This window comes from Solea solea, chromosome 12 (assembly GCF_958295425.1).
Source record: "Solea solea chromosome 12, fSolSol10.1, whole genome shotgun sequence".
In the NCBI taxonomy this organism is placed as follows: domain Eukaryota; kingdom Metazoa; phylum Chordata; class Actinopteri; order Pleuronectiformes; family Soleidae; genus Solea; species Solea solea.
In genome coordinates this window covers 9,822,180-9,841,527 of record NC_081145.1, presented here as the reverse complement: position 1 = coordinate 9,841,527, position 19,348 = coordinate 9,822,180, and the positions used below count along the sequence as shown (strand labels likewise).

The following is a 19,348-nucleotide window of genomic DNA, read 5'->3' as shown; positions in this document are numbered from 1 at the left end:
CGTCCGTACCCGGAGGTGTGCTTCCTTCCCCAATCTGCTCGTCCGAACCCCCCTACCAAAGCTCAGCGTCCCCACCGGACTCACCCACTGCCACACTCGGAACCTCTAATTCGGTGACCGGCGGGTATCCAACTCTCAATTAAATCAGAAAGACTGCATTGTGAGAGAGGGGGGAGGAAAAAACACACAACTTATCGACTCGTGCCACTGACGTTGACGTGTCGAAACATCAGCTTTTCGCAGCAGCACAAATTAAAAGTATACACAGTTATATGCACAATGCTTATCTCTCCCTTTTACAAGGGCGTCAGGAAAAACTACTACATCCTTTCATACCAGAAAGGATGTAGACACTTTTTCACAACACTCTTCTGTGCTAGTTTAAGCAATCTGAGTATGTGGCTGGAGCTGTTCTTATTCATTTGCGTAGTAAGCGTCCGCTTCAAAATGTGAAACACACCACCGTTTGGGCTGTTGTGGAAACATGGCGGTGCAAGATGACGACCTTCAAGGCCCTTGCCTAAATTACATACAACTGCTTTTTCTCCATCCATCCATTTTCTACAGCTCTATCCTCCACATGAGCGGGGGGGGGGGGTGCACTGTGCCAATCTCTGCTGACATAGGGCAATAACTGCTTTTCTAAAACTACTAAAGTCAAACGGTTTTTGTTTACGATTTTACTCTTATACAAGCATACTTTTGGTCACATAAATAGTACACAGTGGTCCTTAAACGTGTCTGTGCTCATTATTGAAGTGCAAGACAAATTTATGGACAAAAATGCCAGAGATGTTGACATTTTCTCAAATGTCCCTGCTCGGGAAATGTTTTGTCTAAGGACTGACAGACTCTGTGCCTCATAAGCATTATCTTTCTATATCTGGACAGCTTTGGTTTCAGCATTCATTTTAACCGATGGAGGAAATGAAATGGAACCTTACCCATGGGTTGATCGCGCTCGGGTATTCTAAGAATGTGAAGCTCAGAACCAGCTATGAAAAAACAACACAACTTTTTGATTAAATGGTTGAATTAAATGGTACACATACACAATACAGGGAACCTATAATTATTTTGTTATTTTTAAACAAAAATGGCCCAAATTTGGTTCTTTGAGGTTCTCAGAAAACATTAATATAGCTTGTTTGTTAACTCTTGTAAACAAACAAGCTATATTTATGTTTGAATGAATGAATGAATAAATGAATGAAAGACACATGAAGATACCAAGGTGACTCTGGAAAACTGCAATGTCATTGTGACAATTTTCTAACATTTTGTGGAACAAACAATCTAAAATAATGATTTCAATCATAATCATAGTCAAAATAAAAAAGAAATCGTGGATAAAATCGTGACTTGTGCTTATATTATATTATATTATATTATATTATATATGTAAAAATAATGAGGCTAAAGTGATTTACACAAGGAAAAATCATTCAGGATGAGCAATAGCTGGACTTGAGCGTGGATATTGTTTTCTTGCATTGGGACATGCTGAGGACAGTGGAATTATGACGCCATCTGCTGTTTACTAGAGGAAAATGCATTTGCACATTCTCACTCCAAAAAAAGACAGGAGTCATACCATGGATGGTATGTAGTCCAGCATCGCTGCCATCGCTGGCATGTGAATAAAGGCTTTGAATCAGGGACAGAAGGGAGGAGGTGAGGACAGAAGATTAAAAAAAAAAAGATGAAAAAAGACAAAAGAAGAGGAGGGGAGGAGGAGAAGCAGCACAGAGACTTCTAGTATTACTGGACGGTAATGAACAGAGGAAAATGAGAACAGGGCATAAACAAAAAGTGATTTGTTGGGCCTTTGTGGTAGAGGCTGGAATGGGATTGTTTTTAAACACAATGACCATAAATGGGTCACACACTGATCAGTAATGACATCATTCAAAACCAGTTATCTGGTGTATTTAACAGTGATGTCAAGTATGTTTCCTTAACACTTAAATATGGCTGATGCGGATCCTTAGAAATCAGTGCCAATATGCTTGACTGCTTTTCTTTTTCCCTACATCTGATAAAATATAAAAGTTTAATAATAACAAATGATAGACAAAAGTGCTCAACTTTTATATATTTTTGACACATTTATTCAACACTTTGGGTCCGTCTCTCCAATCTGTATTTTCTGTCTTTTGCTCTCATAGAACTAAAAAAGTACAAGTCATCATCATCAGCTGATAACAAAAATGGTCTGATTAAGCAACTGAACAACTTATCAGTTCATGTTCAGTCATGTTTACTTGAAGCTCTTACTTACTTCTAGATCTTATTTGTACCCAAATGTTTAAATGCACTTATTGTAAGTCACTTTGGATAAAAGCGTCTGCTAAATGACATGTAATGTAATGTAATGTCATTTATTTTGTAGATTTAAGCAAAGAAACACTTAGTAAACAAATTTAATTATCACACACTGGGGTCACACTGTTGGCAAAACTTATGTGTCATGATTCACAATGCCGGGGAATTTCATGAGCCAATCAGACTTCAACCAAGTCCCTGCACCTTGGACTCCGCCCCCGGATCCCTGATCTTTATATCGATAAAATAAACCAATTCTGAGACAACATTCTCAGCTCTTTCTTCAAAGCAAACCCTCAGTGGACAAAAATAAATGCTGAGAAGTGCAACATGATACTGAATGACTGCAGAGTGCAAGGCACGCACACACAGTCAAATACTCGTGTTAATAAAAGGTCAAACTTACTCTTAAAAACTTAAATGCTAAATAAAAGAAGCTGCCTCAGCTCACAGAGGAACAGATCTATAGACCCCTGCCTATGCCTCTGGCTGGTGATGGACTGCCAATAACACTGCAGCCGCTTGATAACATCATGTGATACTGGAGTGGAAAGAGCGGACAGAGCCTGGTGCACACCGGGAAGATCTGCAAGCCATGATTATGCAACAAGATCTGATTTCACACCGGGATAAATCGCTCTCTTTCTTTTCCCAGCCCTCTTGTTGTTAATCTGTCCGTTCTTTCCTACTTTCTTCATTCATCTACTTTCATCCTTATGTCAATCTACAGCTCATTTTCTTTTGGACTGTTCCCCCTCAGGCTCGACACACAACCACACACAGGGAGTGAGAGCTGAGTATACACTCCTCTCTGTAGGGAATCAGTGAACTCACATGACTTGCTGAAATCAATATAACTGACAAAACAAAGTCACCTAAGTGCTGACAGGTAGGCTTTTTCTTTTCCACCCAACTGCAAGTCTCTCAGCACTGTGTGCAGTCATTTGTACTGGACATGTGCTGCCATCTTGTGGTATGTAGAGACACAAGGGCCAAAATCTGTCCCCAGAAACACATCGATCCTCTCTGAAATGGATCATGTGTGTCACGTCACGGCATGGTGGCGATAAATAAATCATTGGCAAGTCGGTGAAGCTAAAGACTGGACAGATAAAGAGGGTCAACATGATGGAAAGGCAGAGCGTTACAAAAGCTTCAGTCACAGGCTTTCGAAACATAAATGGCATTAAAAGTATGTCTAAGACTCATTGTCATGACTTAACACTTACAAAAGTGATGTAACATGAACGTCATCGAGGACCTTCAAAGATCTAACAATTATTATAACCATTCAATAGATGTTGTTCAAATGTTGCTTTTCATTACAATTCAGTATGAAGCCAGATAGGGTTATAGATCACAACGGCTTAAAAATACACTGTGTGAGTAACAAAAAGTTAAGTTTCAACATCGCTGTGACAAATCGCCAAATAGATGCAGAATAAACACTTTTCAGATGAATTATTTCTCAACTGTTTGTACAGCGAACAGTTAACGTGACCTATCGGGATCTGCATTACCCAACGCTGAGCTGCAGCCTCACTGACGGGAGGAAGGTGGAACAACTTGTGACTAAATCTAAAATTATACCCAAAAAATGTGCAGTGAGATTCTAGCAGATACAACAGAAAGTGCGCCTTCTAACAGTAGCTAGACGAAGCCTTGCCCAGGTAGATATTTCTCACTTTGTAAACAGTTACTTAGACACTCCACAGCTGTCAGTGGTGATGTAAGAGCTGCTATGTGCAGTGGTGTGTGTGTGGTAACTTGGATAATATCTCTGTGCACAGTTCAGTGACCTCTTACTGCCTTTACCAGAGATGCTCAACAATCAGCTGTAAAGAGTCGAGGCTTTCCTTCCTGTCTAAGAGCGTGGCCTTATTTTGGGAGCATTACTTGTTCATTTATTGTTCATTGCTGAACTGAAGACAAAGGTCAGGCGAGTGAAAGCCCTAAAATGGCTTAATCAGTAACCACATGTAAACAACGCTGTAAGTCATGTAAACTCCTGAGGTGAGGCAGAGATAATGGTTCATTTGGTCAACATCATACCTGGCAGGCGCAGGCCTATGGCACAGAAGCTGCATGAGCATGAAAGGAAGGACTTAAACTGAAAACTGAAGCACATCACCAGGAGACTAACTGTTTTAAAGAGGAGCAGAGTAAATCTGTGCAGGAGAAGGAGCTGTTTGAGAGAAACGGGGAGAACATTTTACAATCTGAATGCAAAATGAAGGAATAATCCTCTCAAAATGAAAGACCACACTCTTGAATAATGACAGGAAATAAACTCCATATTAGAAATGCTATCCGGATACATGACTAATATCCCAGCTTCAGTGGAGGTCTCGCTGTAATATCAGACGGTAGTGAGTAATATGGTGATGAAAGCTGCTCCGAGCAAGAAAGAAAAGAGACACAGTGAAATATTTATGTGTGCCTTATTGCTAAGATAAGACATATATTGTCCCGCTGAGATGTCTCAATGGATGTATAAAAGGAAAAGCGCATTTTAACAACAATAACCTGCTTTTGTCCCGCACCTCAGTGTATTATTACTGTTAATGACAGCTTCCTAGAAGCCACTTCTCTGCACTGTCAAATAAATAGAAAATATGGCAGTATTTACCGCCAAAGACTAATTATCTATATTAAGTCACATGGAGCAGCTGCACAGAGCTTACGTGGTTATCGTCACTGTCAGCAGAGACTGACAGAGGACACGGTTGCGGTTAGAGACGGCGCTCACATCGCTGCTTTCTGATAAACAGATCACAGCGACAGCTCAGCCAAAGCCACTGAGAAAAAAAACAAAAAAACAGCACTTCCTGTGGTTGTGCATCTCACTGCTGTCTTTCTCTTCAGCGCAACGAGTAACTTCCTGCGAGCTCCCCAGCCTGGCGAAGGGGGCAAAACAATGAAGAGGAAAGGAGAGAGAGCGTTTCAGTACAGGGTGAGGCAGGGAGGGAAATGTCGAAGTAATACACACAGAAACACGCAAATTCAGCCAAACACATGGTCATATGCAAACAGAGACATGGATGGAGGTGTACATGAGGACACACACCCAGTCTGAACAAGCACATGTGCACACAGTGATAAGAGATAACGCCACATACCACACAAATAGGCTACAAATTATGCAACCAGCTTAAGCACACCATGACTTGACTTAAAATATTAGCTGCCTTTTACTCAAGCACCTTTCACCTCAAACTTTTTTAAACTTATAGAACAGCTACCTGACGTCTCTAGTAATTATGAGAAATGGCTCATCGGTGTGTGCATGATTTTCCATGAACTCAACAAAGCAGACCAAACCCATGCATGGTCTACTGTTCCTCTATGAGAGGAAACGGATGTGGGACCTGTCTTTTTTCTCTTTCTCTCGCTCTCTCTCTCCCTGTAGACATGAAACGAACGTGCAAACAGACACGTCGCGCAAAGGTTAACATCAGAAGTGGCTCACGGAGCGGACACCCATCCACAAAAAACGATTTGCACATGTAAAGTTGTGCATCGTGAGCTATAGATAGACCTTCACTATTGCTATCCCTCACCCTGTCAAATCTTGGCTTTTGAAGTAGGGTGAGGAGGGTCACAGTGGCTCAGAGTTCAATGTGTTACGAGGAATGTAGTGATTTAGGAGGGATTACTATCTTGGCTGGGGAGATTTGAGGCTACAACAGAACTATTACATTATTACTTGTGACATGAGGACATTTATTAATGTTTACCAGTAAAAACAACATAATTTTTAGTTTTTAGTTGCGATGTTCTATTGATAACACTTAAAACAAGTAATAGGGGAGTAAGAAAATATCAGTGCACAAAATCAACAGGATATTTCATCATGGCACAATACTGTATTGATTATTTGAACCACTGTAGCGATATGTAAATATTCTTGATAGTGGTTATGATGCCACTAGTTGACCGTCTACCCCTCTTTTCCGTCCTCTCACTGGACAAAGAAAAGTGTGTATTGTTGAAGCATATTGTTTTACTACAAGCACCCCCAATGTATCTCAATATATCATATTGTCAGCAATACACGGCCCTAATAGCTACGGTAAAAGGTGATTAAAAAAACATTAGCAGAAATAACACTTAAGTGATTAAACAGATGCATATTTTTAGCTCAGTTGTAGCACAACCAGCACGCAGAGGCATCATAAAATATTTGATGGAAAGATACAGCAACACAAGGTAAATAAAAGAAAGTGAAATAAAGAGAAAGTGGACGCAAAAGACGTGAGAGGTCAGAGTCCTCTTTTGCTTCACATACTTCTTGCTCCATCACTCTTTATGTAAGCTAATCTCTTCCATCTCACCTCCCTGATCTGACCAGCTCACTTAGCCTCATTTAACCAGCTAACGGCCAGTAATAAATCAGCAGCACACTCCTCGCTCTTCTAATCTGTGGCAGTCTGTTGGGCTCCGCACACTCCCCTTGATATATGACTCAGTCCACTCTGCTTTCCAGAGCGAGGCAGTTACAGTAGGTTGAAAAAACCCCTGTAAGGAGTTTGAGGCTGATAGCAGTCACAAAACCAAAAAACCATAAGATGTGAAGTTCTGTTTGCTGGCTGGAGTTGATGACTCTTCATCACACATGTTCTAGTATTGTCTTTGTTCTTTACTTAGTTTGTACATTTCACATTTATTATTATCATAATAATAATAATAATAATAATAATAATAATAACGATAATTATCATTCAAAACTACTAATTGGGATCAATAACAATATCTGCACCAATATTATTTCTGTGAATTTTTGTTCAGTAAGGAACTTTGCCCATCTTTGGATAATTGCTATTTCAAAAACCCATAAATAAGTGAATGAATAACAACCAAAATGTAAAGATAGAATGAACTGAGTGTCTCACAGTAGCTGTTACGTGTAATGTGATATTTTTCAGAGAAGTTTTGTAGTTCAACATGATATTCACGTTGTTCACGTTGAATCTTTCCTTCCTTCTCTTGGGTTCCTGGACTTAACTGTGGCAAAGTGAGCCGCTGACCTCACTCCCACGCCTGGACTCCTCATAATACCCCGTGTTCACAGCCAGTGTTTAGCAGAGAAAGCTTGTAACTTAGCTCCTAATGCCAGCAGGGCTACTGGTTCAGTGTTAGCATTTACCAGGAGCCTCCCTCCCAGCTCCGAGACCACCGGTGATTAAAGACGCTTTTAAAAAGGTCATGTTTAGCAGGTCGGCGGCTGGAAGCACGCGACAGAGAAGAAAAGGCCAATGTTGTGACATCATGCCAGGCAGTGGAGAATGTATGACCTTGACTTTGTTACAATACAGCGAGTGTGTGTGTGTATGTGTGAGAGGGAGAGAGAGAGAGAGCGAGGGGGACAGCACATGAACAGAGCATGTTCCCCTGTGTGTCCCTCTGTAAGCCCTCAGTCAGTCAGACTTATCAGTATTTACACACACACACTTCCTCAAGGGGATATCAGGGGCCTTATAGGGGTCAAGCTCTCTGTTGTGCGTTTTGTGTCCAGCCTTGAGCTTCTCTACCCGATTCCAGTGAGGCCCAGTCAGCAGCTCCCATACAGTGACCCTTACCCGGCTGCGGTAATCAAATGACCCTCAGCACCAGCCCCCCTCCCTGTCCACTCGCCTTCATTCCAAGTCATAGTCCTGCCATTAAACATCCTCCCCATTCCTTCAGTTAGATGGGAGCCAGCTGATAAAGTGAGCTGACTCACAATGCACTCTCAAACTCACAAATTCATGTTTAGAATCTGAGATGGACGAGGGAGCCCGCATTAGATCTGCAGAGATAGACATGTTGATGCTGCAGATAGGAAAAGTCTGCAATTGAAACCTGGATCACTGTCCACTGGTTACGTTGAAAATAGAAAATCGCAAAGGATGTGGTTCTTTGTCTATGTTGTAGGCTTATGCTCAGAATACGAAATGGACACTTTGGACAGGTCTGTTATGGCTACTGTAAAGCAAAGACGGACGAGAAATTCTCTCCCATTGGCTGTCATTTTACCCTCTCTCATGCCTCGTGATATCAGTCTTAAACCAGACATCTTTTATTGTAGCAGTAGCAGATTAAGTTTATTGGTCATTGTAGCTGTTTTCTAATGTTAATTTCCTGGATCTTGGTAATGTTGATGACCAAAGTAATGTTTCTGCAGTACTCTCTCATTTATAGTTCCAGCTGAATTTCAACAGAGTGAGACAAATAAATAGAATGAGCCTCAAACTGTACCCAGTTTTAGGGGTGAAACCATTCACATTAAAAAAAATCTGCCCCATTCGGTATGCATGCCACGGTTTGGGGCATTGTAACGTCCATACCAATGAAGAGACATGTAGGGTAGTGACGGAGATAACATTTGGAACAGACAGATATACGTAAAAAAAAATGAACCAAATGACATGAACCAAACCATGGACTTTGGACCATTTGGCCCCTACCCAGTTTACAACAGAATCTAAAGGAAAGGAAACATTTCAACAGCTAATCTTTTCATATTAAAAGGTTAAGGGGTAAACAAGGCAATTGGAACCACATACTGCCATTACTTCACCTTCTACATCCTGTCTGAAGCTGCTAAACAGGAAGTTCACAATTGAAAAAGAGGTCAAGGGCAGGTCTCTCACTCCTTTCTCCAAGTACAGTAGGAAATTCTTCATATTCACATCTATCACGTTGAGTATGAGGCTCACGTCATTATCTACACTTGTCAACTTTTAACTGTTCTTTTCTTCTACAGCTCGGCGTCCGCTGCAACTCTGGTAATCCCATTTAGAGAGGGTATGCATGGCACATGGCTCATCCATAAACACGCACATGAGCAAACACAAACATAATAGCCAGAGGGAGGAGGTTGGTTGCTGATTAAATGTAGATACAGATAATGGCAGGACGCTGGGGAGAGAAGGAAGTTTAAAAAGAAAAAAATAGAGATTGGAGGAGGAGCAGCAGCAGAGCATCAAGTATTGTGATGAATTTGGGGCTCAGATGTGCATGTGTATTGGTGTATGCGTGGCTTCCCTTGCCTGATGTAACACAGAGATCTCTAATCCAATTACAGTTCAGACTAGCCTAGCTGCATAGCCTCAGCCACCAAGGACAAACCTACCTAGCTTATACAAAGGCAGGCAGGCAGGCAGCCCACCAGCTCTGCACAGATTTAGCAGCTCATCTGAAGGCTCACCCCAAGAGTGCTGGTCACGTCTCAGTGGAAAAAGAAATAAAAACAACAAGAATTGAACGCTTTCTCCTTTCGAGACAAATTAAGGTTTCTTATCTTAGTGGTTGAATAAGGACCTAATGTCCATTCAAATCTTGGCTTTAAGGGAACCAAAACAGAGCATATATCTAAAAAGGGTATTCAATTAATTTTATCAGTTTGATTTCTCTTTCTCCACTTTCTGAACTGCACACTGCTCTAAAGCTCAATTTCTTTGCCTGTCACCTGCTGCCCAGATCCCTGCTGTTAAATCTCCCTCTCTGTTGCAGACCTCTGCTGTTTCTAATCTAGCTCTATGACCCACGACACTACTTCCCATTTATCTCCATCTCATCCATCACTCCTGTGCCACTCACACTTTTTCTCCTCATCCTCCTTATCAGCTGCCCTCTGCTCTTCTGCCCCCTACTTCTGTGGTGTTTTCAATTTGCCTTGATCCAGTCCCCCCATCTTCCCATTTTTTAACTTTAAATGTCACAAACTAAAATAAGAGAAGAATCTGAGAATAAAAATAAACAGTCAGATGTGATGTGATTAGGTTTTGGTTCCGCTAACTCAATACTTTCTAAAAATGGAGCCAGCCAGTCTTGCCTGAAGACAGTTGTAGTTACTGTTTCAGATTCTCCTCAAAAGTTGTGTCCCTCACAATTTCCTGTATTACTGCTTTATCTGTTTGGTCTCTATAATGTGCACAAATACAGACTGAAAAATGCTCAGTCCATTTCCATTTACACATCAAACATGGTGCATGATTGAGCCTGAAGCATGAAATATAAATCGCATAGAAACTGTTTTGTTTCTATGTCAATTTACATCATTGTTTTCCTTCCTTTGTTTTAAAAAGGAAAGGTATTGTTAGATGTAATTCACAGCATACACTGAATCTTTATGTGTGTTGTGTGGGTGGTTGGCAACAACAACTCTAAATCCAGCTGTAGGGGGTTCTACTTTTTTTTTTTTGCTTTAGCTTTAGACGCCTCTAGCCCACAGTGATCCATGACAGTCATTCTCTCTGACAGAAAAGTACCTGCTCCCAAGACTGGCAGCCAGTTCTGCTACATCTGTGAGGCACTGTTGGTCTAAATTTAGATACATTTAAAGAGGAAGTATTTTTTTTTTCACCAAATAATAAGATACAAGAAGATGAAAGAAGAAGGAGGAGAGCAGCTGACCAGTCATGGTGCACTCTGTCAGACGTTTCCCTCTCCTCCTCCCACCTCATGCTCTCTATCTGATGACAGTGCCAGTTGTTTGTGCCGCGCAGGGCTGCCCAGAGCGTTACGAAAGAGTAAACAGAGTCACAGCATGGTGCCATTATCCTGCCAAGTGAAAGAGAGGCAACACACACACGAAAAAACACACGCCCCAGACCATGCCAGGATTGCCAAAGGATTGCCAAGCCAAATTGAGCACAACATCTTGTGAAAGCGAAAGCAGTGACGGAATTGCGAAGATCGATATTTTCACAAATAAATCGTAATATCACCTAAAAAGGGAAGTCTTCTGTGCTTCTCAGTGGCTACTGGTTAAATGTCAGTGATCAGTGTGGTTGACACTGTGAAATGCAGCCAGTTAAAGTGTTTGAACAGGTCAGGACCCATTTGAGTGGGAGGAGAAGCTTCATAAGCTACAGGTATTGAGCTGGCTTGCATTTGCAGTCTCCTGATCCATCATAGTATTATGTTGCACCATACTCTCACAGTATATACACCATTGTCTGGCTTTTGAAGCCTCATCTTCACTCAAACGTGCCAATAAAAAGGGCAAAACCATCTCAAGTCAAGTCGTTAAAGAAAGAGCTTCACACAGAGCCCTGCATGTGTTTAGATTCTACAGTTATCCACTTTATGCATATTCAGTGAAAGACAAACTGCTGAGTCATTCAGTATCACGTTTATTTCTGGGCCTCTCCCCGTCACTGCCTCACAGAATGGGAAGGCGAAACAGGGAAGTAAAGCGAGAGAGGTCAGCAGACAAACCAAAAAGTTCATCACTGGTAACTGAAGAGTGTTTGGGTGTGTTTTTATGTCCAGGCTATTTGCCTCCTTAAAACAGCATTGAATAGTCTTTACATCTACCTCAATGATGCACAGTGATGTCATTCAAAGTCTCATTGATACAATATTGGGACATCAAGCCTGGGAAAAAGCTTCCTCAAGGTTTTTTTTTTTTAGACACCAGCTATTTATTTATTTTTAAAGAGATTAGTTTCTTAATGATATGAATAGGAAGACAGACAATAATTCTTTCTGTACCGACTTCTTTGGTGCTCATCATGAGTTCATAGACATGGTTAGTTACCAGATCAACTACATGTGCTAGGTGTCATCTTCCTGTGAAACCCAAAGTCGTTGACACCACTGAACCATGACAGCTGAGCTTTTACAGTGTGGCAAAGACCTCGCTGCTCACCTTTCTCTCTGATGTGCTACCGTTGAAGCAAAGGAATAACCTACTGTTGGTCTACATTGAACCCCACAAACAGTCACAGAACGATATGAAAGAGTGGGGGTTCTTTGTTAAGACTCAGCTCTGTCCTCTGTCCTTCTGTCCTTTGCCCCGAAGACACATAAGGCCAGCCAACAAAAACAGCATGACTTGGACTCCTAATATGCAGCTAATACTTTAACTTTAGTGTTAATCTCTTTAAAACCTCTTTCACCATTACATTAACGGGTATACCAGGATTTGTGAAATCTGCTGAACTGAAAAAAAAATGCATGATCAGTTTCACACAGGAGGGTTTACAGAGAGGGAGAGACAAACTGGGCTAGGGAGTGAAAGACCATTTCCTGGGGGGCAAACAAACCAACAAATCTTCCTGTCATTCAGCCAATCCTTAAGCATAGCAGCTCATCATGGTGGAAACGGCTGAATCCTGCTACTGAAACACCAGGCCAGGGCCCAACTCCATCAATGCAGGCCAAAGTTTATCTGAGCTCCAAATGGAAACTGAAGCACTCAAAACAAACCATGTGAACATATCAGTGCCTGCGCAGTTGCCTGCATCTAGTTGAAAAGCCTTCATGTGAATCAAGATTTAATATTTTAGCTGCTGCTTTTATGGGGAAAACATATACCACAGTGTCAAAATGAACATGATTTCTTTTTTTAAAGCTCTAAGTATAGAGCTTGCAAATTGGACAAATGTTGCCCAGCAAAGGAGTTTGTTTATTCATTTATTCAATCAAATGGCACAGAGAAACATTCCCGTACACTTTTAGAAATCATAATTTGTTCTACCAAATGACAGCAACATAAATATGTTCAATTTGTCAACTTGTAAGACAATAAAACGCAACAAACTGAATCAAGGAACACCATTAATTGCAAAGAAATAAAGCATGCTTGTGTGGCTTTAATGATTAATCACTTAACCAAGGTCTGGAAATGACTTGTCGGGCTCTGCTCAAGACTTAATCGCACACATCCAGTTCAGCAATAACAACCTCCGCTCCAGCACTGACATACGAGTCCTTCGCTGACTGATTGACTGGAAACTTGACGTGTTTATGAATAAGTAATGCACCTAACACCATCACTCAAAGGTTGTCATTCAAAAGCAAAATGGTGTGAACCACTGAGTTATTGTTCTCAGGGTTGGATACTGTGGTGAGCCAATGTGTGTACAGATACAGGGCTAACTGCCACTCGCAACACAAGGTGAATTTGTAAAAACCACAGCACGTTACAGTCCACTGAAGGTTGGGCTGGCTAGGCCTCAGAAATCTTGTCCTGGGCTGTGTTGGGTGTGTAGTCGTGAAGTAACATCAGTGCCAGACACAATAAAGTGGCTGTTAATGGAGAGGGATTCTCACTGTAGCCTCTGACACACAGAATGCCAACAGAAGCTCTCTTTGCAGTCGCACAGTAACATGCCGGTCAACGGTTCTTTCCCAGGCGGACACTGACACTTTCTGATGAGCTGACAGCTGCACAGCACTCAGGTCAAGCCTGATAAACAAACACTGTGGTGGATTTCACAGCTACAAAAAAAAAAGACACCAAAGTCAGACTCCATCCTAGACTAAACCAAGCAAAACTGTGACAGTGTCAGTTAGTTTCTATTCCAGAGCCGGTGACAGCTTTGAGATGAGGTCTGCTCATCTGTCAGTGCCTATTATCAGCACCACATCTGCAGCATGAGCAGCAGAAACAGCCATCTGGGCTGAGACGGTGAGCAGTGGTGTACGCTGTGTTGTGGAAATGGAAATAAGGCAGTGGGGTTGTGTGAGGACATGGCTGTAGTGTGCTGCATAAATCCCCAATGGGAACATCTACAAACAAGCACATGTACAAAGTCAAAAACTTAAGAAGGATATTATTCGCACAAATTGAAACTACAACCACCACCACCACCCAAAATACTAGAACAGTTTCTCATGTTTGAGCTCAGAACTGTATCAGTTATTGTGTCGATAGGGTAAAAAGAGATTTATTAGGCTGATGTACTGGTATTTTTGGATACATTCAACATATTAGTTTTTCTTTTGATGAAGACAGTGTGAAGTAGTCTATGTAGTCCATGAGGTGCTCCCTGCTTTCGTATTTTTGAATGTAAAATACAGACATGGTCACACATGATCTGAGCCACAAAATCATTGAGAAAATACAGTACATTCCTACAAAGGATCACACCTGTGAATAGCTCACGTAAGAGACCAGAACAAATGAGAGCCACGAAGGTGACATGGAACACTGCAAATAGACAGATATCTCTCATCATAGAGGAAGTTTAGGCTATAAGTGTCTCTGGTGAATTCCCCTTCCCTATCTGGCATCAGACAGGTCACCTGACACTGCAGACAAAGATGAGGAAAGAAGAAAAAAAAACAGCATTGTCTTTTGTTTTCATACAGGTGACATCTACATCTCGGACAGCTTTGCTGTAGCTCTGAGATGCACCACTTAATGTTTTGGGGGTTACAGATTTGGAAGATGCAAGGACAACTATGTCATGCCTGCTTCTCTCCAAACAATAAGCCTAATTAGAAGTAAGAAGTAAACTTTCACTGAGGAGATGATGACATGTAGACTGGCAGAACCGGGGATCAAAACCCAACCCGCTCTACCATTGATCCATGGTCAGTTAATGATCAGACATCTTCTGGTTCCTAGACTCTCTGACGTAATGTTTTTAATTTCACATAATTTCCATAATTTGTCTGTTCTTGTCTAATGTGGGAAAGTAAAGACCGTTTTAAATAAGACATGTGAACTTATGAATGGCCCTTTTCAACATTTTTGCTTATTTCACAGATTAAATGACTCATGGAGAAAGTAATCATTATTGATCAAATGCAAGAACGTGAAAAACCTTGTAAACATCAAGCCTAAAATTCACAAAAATTAGATGTTACATCAAGCAGGCCCTTCATTACTGGAATCTTTCATACCATTACAAGCATTACTCTCAAGATGCATGATAATGATAAGCTGCCTATAAGCCATTAAATCACAGGTGATATGAGCTAAGTGTTCATTAGATCTCAGGTCAGGCAGCCTAAAAAGAAAACTCCACTTAGCTGCTGCAGTTTCCATTCTCTTGTTCATTTGCTCAGCAGTACCAATCCATCACTCAAAAGCAAGAGGATTAAACATCTGTCAAAGCCTGCTCATTTCACCCAGCAGGAGGAGACGCATTTAGGCATGGCGTGTCTCCTCCGATGATTTAGCATCCTGTCTGATTTGTAGTCTGGACAGATGAAGTCAGTCATTGAGCTCTGAAGAATATGCTCTTTCAAAAATAAACACAAAGATAAGACTCCAAGAGGTGCAACCAACACATATTTGCTTACATTGGTGTTAACTTTTGGCAGAAAACACAGAAAAGATGTGTTCTTATACACGCTCAACATAAATGTCCATATCAATATCTCTAGATCTTTATCTTTACAGATTCACCATTAGTAAATTGTCATAGGGTCGTTATCTGCTACAGACTTCCATGGAAGAGCTTCATCTTCCCCATTAACTACACCATCCCTTCCCCCCCACCTGCTAATGTCCTCTATTATACTCTCTTAACCAACGATTCCATCAGAAACACTCATATCCCTTTCCTCCACCCCTCCCTCTTTTTCCATCTGTTGGCCAAAATTGTGTCACGTCCCCTTCCTCCGTCTATTAAGATCACCTTACCCTTCCCTCATCAGTCTCTCTTCTTTCGTTCAGTCTGCATCATCATCTCTCACTCTCTCTACATCTGCATATTTCTACCCAGATCAGCTGCTTACACCATGCCTCCTTCTCCTCCTTTCATCATCAAGCTCCATCTCTCCATCATCTCCACTTTATCTGCCTCTGTCCATCCTGGCTGTGCCGTCCTTTACCGTAGGTCAGTTATTCAGAGTTATTACGTGGTTGGTTAACTCATTCATGGCCTCAACTCCACTTTTTCTTTTGGAAATGACATCACCTTATTTCAGATGACTTATTTAAGACTTCATGAAATATTATTAAATATTTTATTTTGCTTAGATGGAGAATGGAACTTGATATAAAGTAGGTATTAAAGAGCAGGCAGGGGCCTTCTTTTCTCTGGTTCTTCGCTTTCCTAAGCTTCTCTAACACTGAGACGTAACTGGGTGTTGCTCGTGAATTCCTAGCAGATCACTGAGCAAACAAGTTTAGATCTGAAAGCCGCACCAACAGCCGGGGCAAAGAAATGATTATTTCATGTCAGTGACTCAGTGAAATTAGATTTAAAAAAAACACCAATTTGCGTTGGCATCACAGAGAACTGATGCAACTTGAGACAAGTCAATGCAAGAAACAGCCACCAGAAGCAGGAAAACAAGTGTTAGTAGGAGGGAACTTACTAAAACTACAAGAAAGTATTCATTGAGCAAACCACTCATAAAACACAGGCAATTCATAGAAAATAGCATGATATTCCATAATTACTGTACATGTTATCCTCCACATAGTTCATACAAATACAGGATGATATTTGACAAAAAAGTAATGAGCAAAACCAAGGTACATTAGGTGTGAACCAAGCTTTTCACACTAACAGCTCATAATCTATGAGTAATCCACACAAACTTTAGATTTGTAATGCAGTGTCTCTGATTCCCTGCTAAGCAACAGACCAGCCAATCGGACCAAAACACTAAGCATCCTTGGCACAGCTAACATTTTATAAACAGTGGTGGCAGTAGCTGTTAGACAGGTCGGGGATTGCTTTATTATCTCTCAGCCAAAATGTCATGATGAGAGGGAACACCCCTCCGCCCCTTTTTAAACCCTGAGCTGCCCCAAAATGTGAGCTGTAAGAGGAAAAAAAACAAAAACATTATCACAGTCAGAGAAAGCTTGTGTTGTATAAAAGACCCAATATTATCACCATAGGATAAATGTGTGTATTCTTATTACAGCTTAACATTTATCCCTATGCATGGGGAGAGAAAAAAGCACACCCTGAACTGTGAATTATAAGTCAACTGATTTGTGATCAGACAATCCAGTAACTTTAAGTTTATTGCAAATAGGGGATTTAGACCGAATAATATATCTGAGTTCTATGACAACAGACTGGGATCGTATCACAGCAGACATTTGGACATGTTTTAGCAGGAAAAGTACCGGCAACGTTAATGATGGCTCTGTACAGTTGGTGTAAATCAGGAGATTATGACATTGACCTACTTTCCATTGAAATGTATTGCAAATCTAAATCAAATTCTCAAGAATTTTGTTGAAGAAAATGTACATTTATTTGTTTCCATCAACTGCTGTGAAGAGAATATAGTTCACCAACATAAGCAGTAGGTGGCACAAAATTTAAATGTTTCCCGTCACCACAGAAGATGAGGAAGAAGCAACTTGGTGACAAGAGCACCGGGGGCTGTTGATACATAGACACAATTCATTGTTGTCTCCGCATATTACTGTAGTAATATTTGCTTCTTGCACCAAGTCGAGGAATGTGCGGAAGCTGAGAGACATTTTAGTCTCTTCACTAGGTTCAGTCTTCACTGAACCTGATTCCACTGCTTTTGTTTGCATTTTCCTTTTAACGATATGCCAACTTCTTTATCATTATTTTCCATATTATTATGTTTACACTCACTTTTTAATGCCCAAATTGAAAATGCAGATTGAGGGAAGACCACATAGTGAGCCAGCATGCACCCTGAAACTGGGGAAGCTAAATGGAACTCAACCATTGCTGATTTGATTATTTATACCAGGATTTGTCTGCCACCTGCTTTGATATATTAGTCCATCTCATGACTGATGTGATAGCTTTAACAGGAACACTGTGATCCATGCAACAGTACTGCAGTTTCTACATCATCTCTGTCTACTTGCAGGTCAAAGACCAGGGAGGAAATTTCCCATGCGCAGAACGCCGAGTACAACTCCAGCCCAACTAAGTGTGTACATGCAAGAGTAATCGAACTATGAATCGCAATAATATCATGTTAATCCGACTAAGACTAGCTCGATTCTAGTCGGATTAAGGTGTTTACATGACATTAAGAAAACCAAATCAATGTCTTGTCTTGACGATACATACAGATGTATTTACCACCAAACTAATGACATGCAAAACAACATAATAACATAAAATATCAACATAGAGTGACAGATCATCATCATAACGAGCTTCTATCAGTTGTCACCTGCTACAGCAGGGCGATAGTTTCACAAGGCTGTGAACCAGGAGGAACAAGAGTGTTTCGATTAAATCACTCACAGCAATCACGCAACATCTGGTTAATCTTTGCTTATCTTCCCTCCCGAGTGTGCACCTAACAGGTGACTGCACTTACGGGAGTTTAGCGTCACTTTTGGAACAGTATTTCTCATAAACCGGCGCACCTTGCCCAGGAAATAAACTCAAAGCGGGCACAGCCACCTTACTTAGCCAGAATGACAGGCTGCTAATGCTAGGCTATTTTGCTGTGTAAACCTTCTCTATAAATAAGCTTTCCGCACACAGATATTCTTACGACCTTATGTTGGCGCTGCCGTCGTTGGCTGGTTAAGAGTGCACAGAAATAACGCAAGCTCTTGAGAAACATTATGTCGGTTGTGCCGTTGCAGGATGACACCGTTGCCAGCTCTGCTACCATGCTAGCATCGCAGGGCTAGCCTTTGCTAAGCAACATGCCAGCCGCTTAGAGGCAGATTAACGCGTCAAAATGGAAAAAGAACAGAGCGGAACCCGACTGTTCAGCTGCCTCACAGTGACCACGGAGGTGTCAGACCCTATGTGCACTGACCGACTGCGCAGTTTAAACTGTCAGTGGAGAAGTTAGCTCTCTGTACTCACCCCATTAACCAGTCCATGGTGCTGCTTGTAGCTAGCTGAGCTAACGTTAGCTGGCAGGGGTAAATCCACCAGGAGCTGGAGGCGAGCTCCTAGTCTATGTAGCCACCACACTCGCTGCCTTGGCTGCCTGGCCCCCCCGAGTCTCGTCGCTGTCCTCGGGGCCCGTGTCTCTTCAGATGCTGGGTCCCGGCCGGTCAAACGCAAACGCCGCTGAAACTTTGAGCGATTGTCCTTGTTTTGATCCTCAGTTAGCTCGGATCATTGAGTGGCAGGAGCTCAGTCAGATCAGCCTGTTAGCTGGAGGAGGCAGTGCAGCATTGAGTGACTTTGAGCGCGGAGGAGAGCGGGGGGACAAGCGGTGTGGGGTCCGCCCGGAGTGGCGGTGTCCAGTCTGCAGAGGGTTTGTTGAGGTGCCGCTGGTCAACCCTGTAACCTCTGTCATGAAGCCTTGTATGGCTGACAGCCTGAACATCCACGGAGGAGGAGGAGGCTGAGGCTGAGGCTGGTGCTGCTGC

At 41.7% G+C, this 19,348-nt stretch overlaps 1 protein-coding gene across 1 annotated transcript in view; it reads right to left on the bottom strand.

Annotated features, from left to right (window-relative positions):
• Positions 1 to 19,348, bottom strand: part of mob2a (MOB kinase activator 2a) — a 59,750-nt gene extending 40,402 nt beyond the window's left edge. Inside the window, exon 1 of the mRNA XM_058646347.1 lies at positions 18,834 to 19,348. Coding sequence (XP_058502330.1) covers positions 18,834 to 18,850 — 17 coding nt within the window. The 5' untranslated portion in view covers positions 18,851 to 19,348. The remainder of the gene's footprint in view (positions 1 to 18,833) is intronic.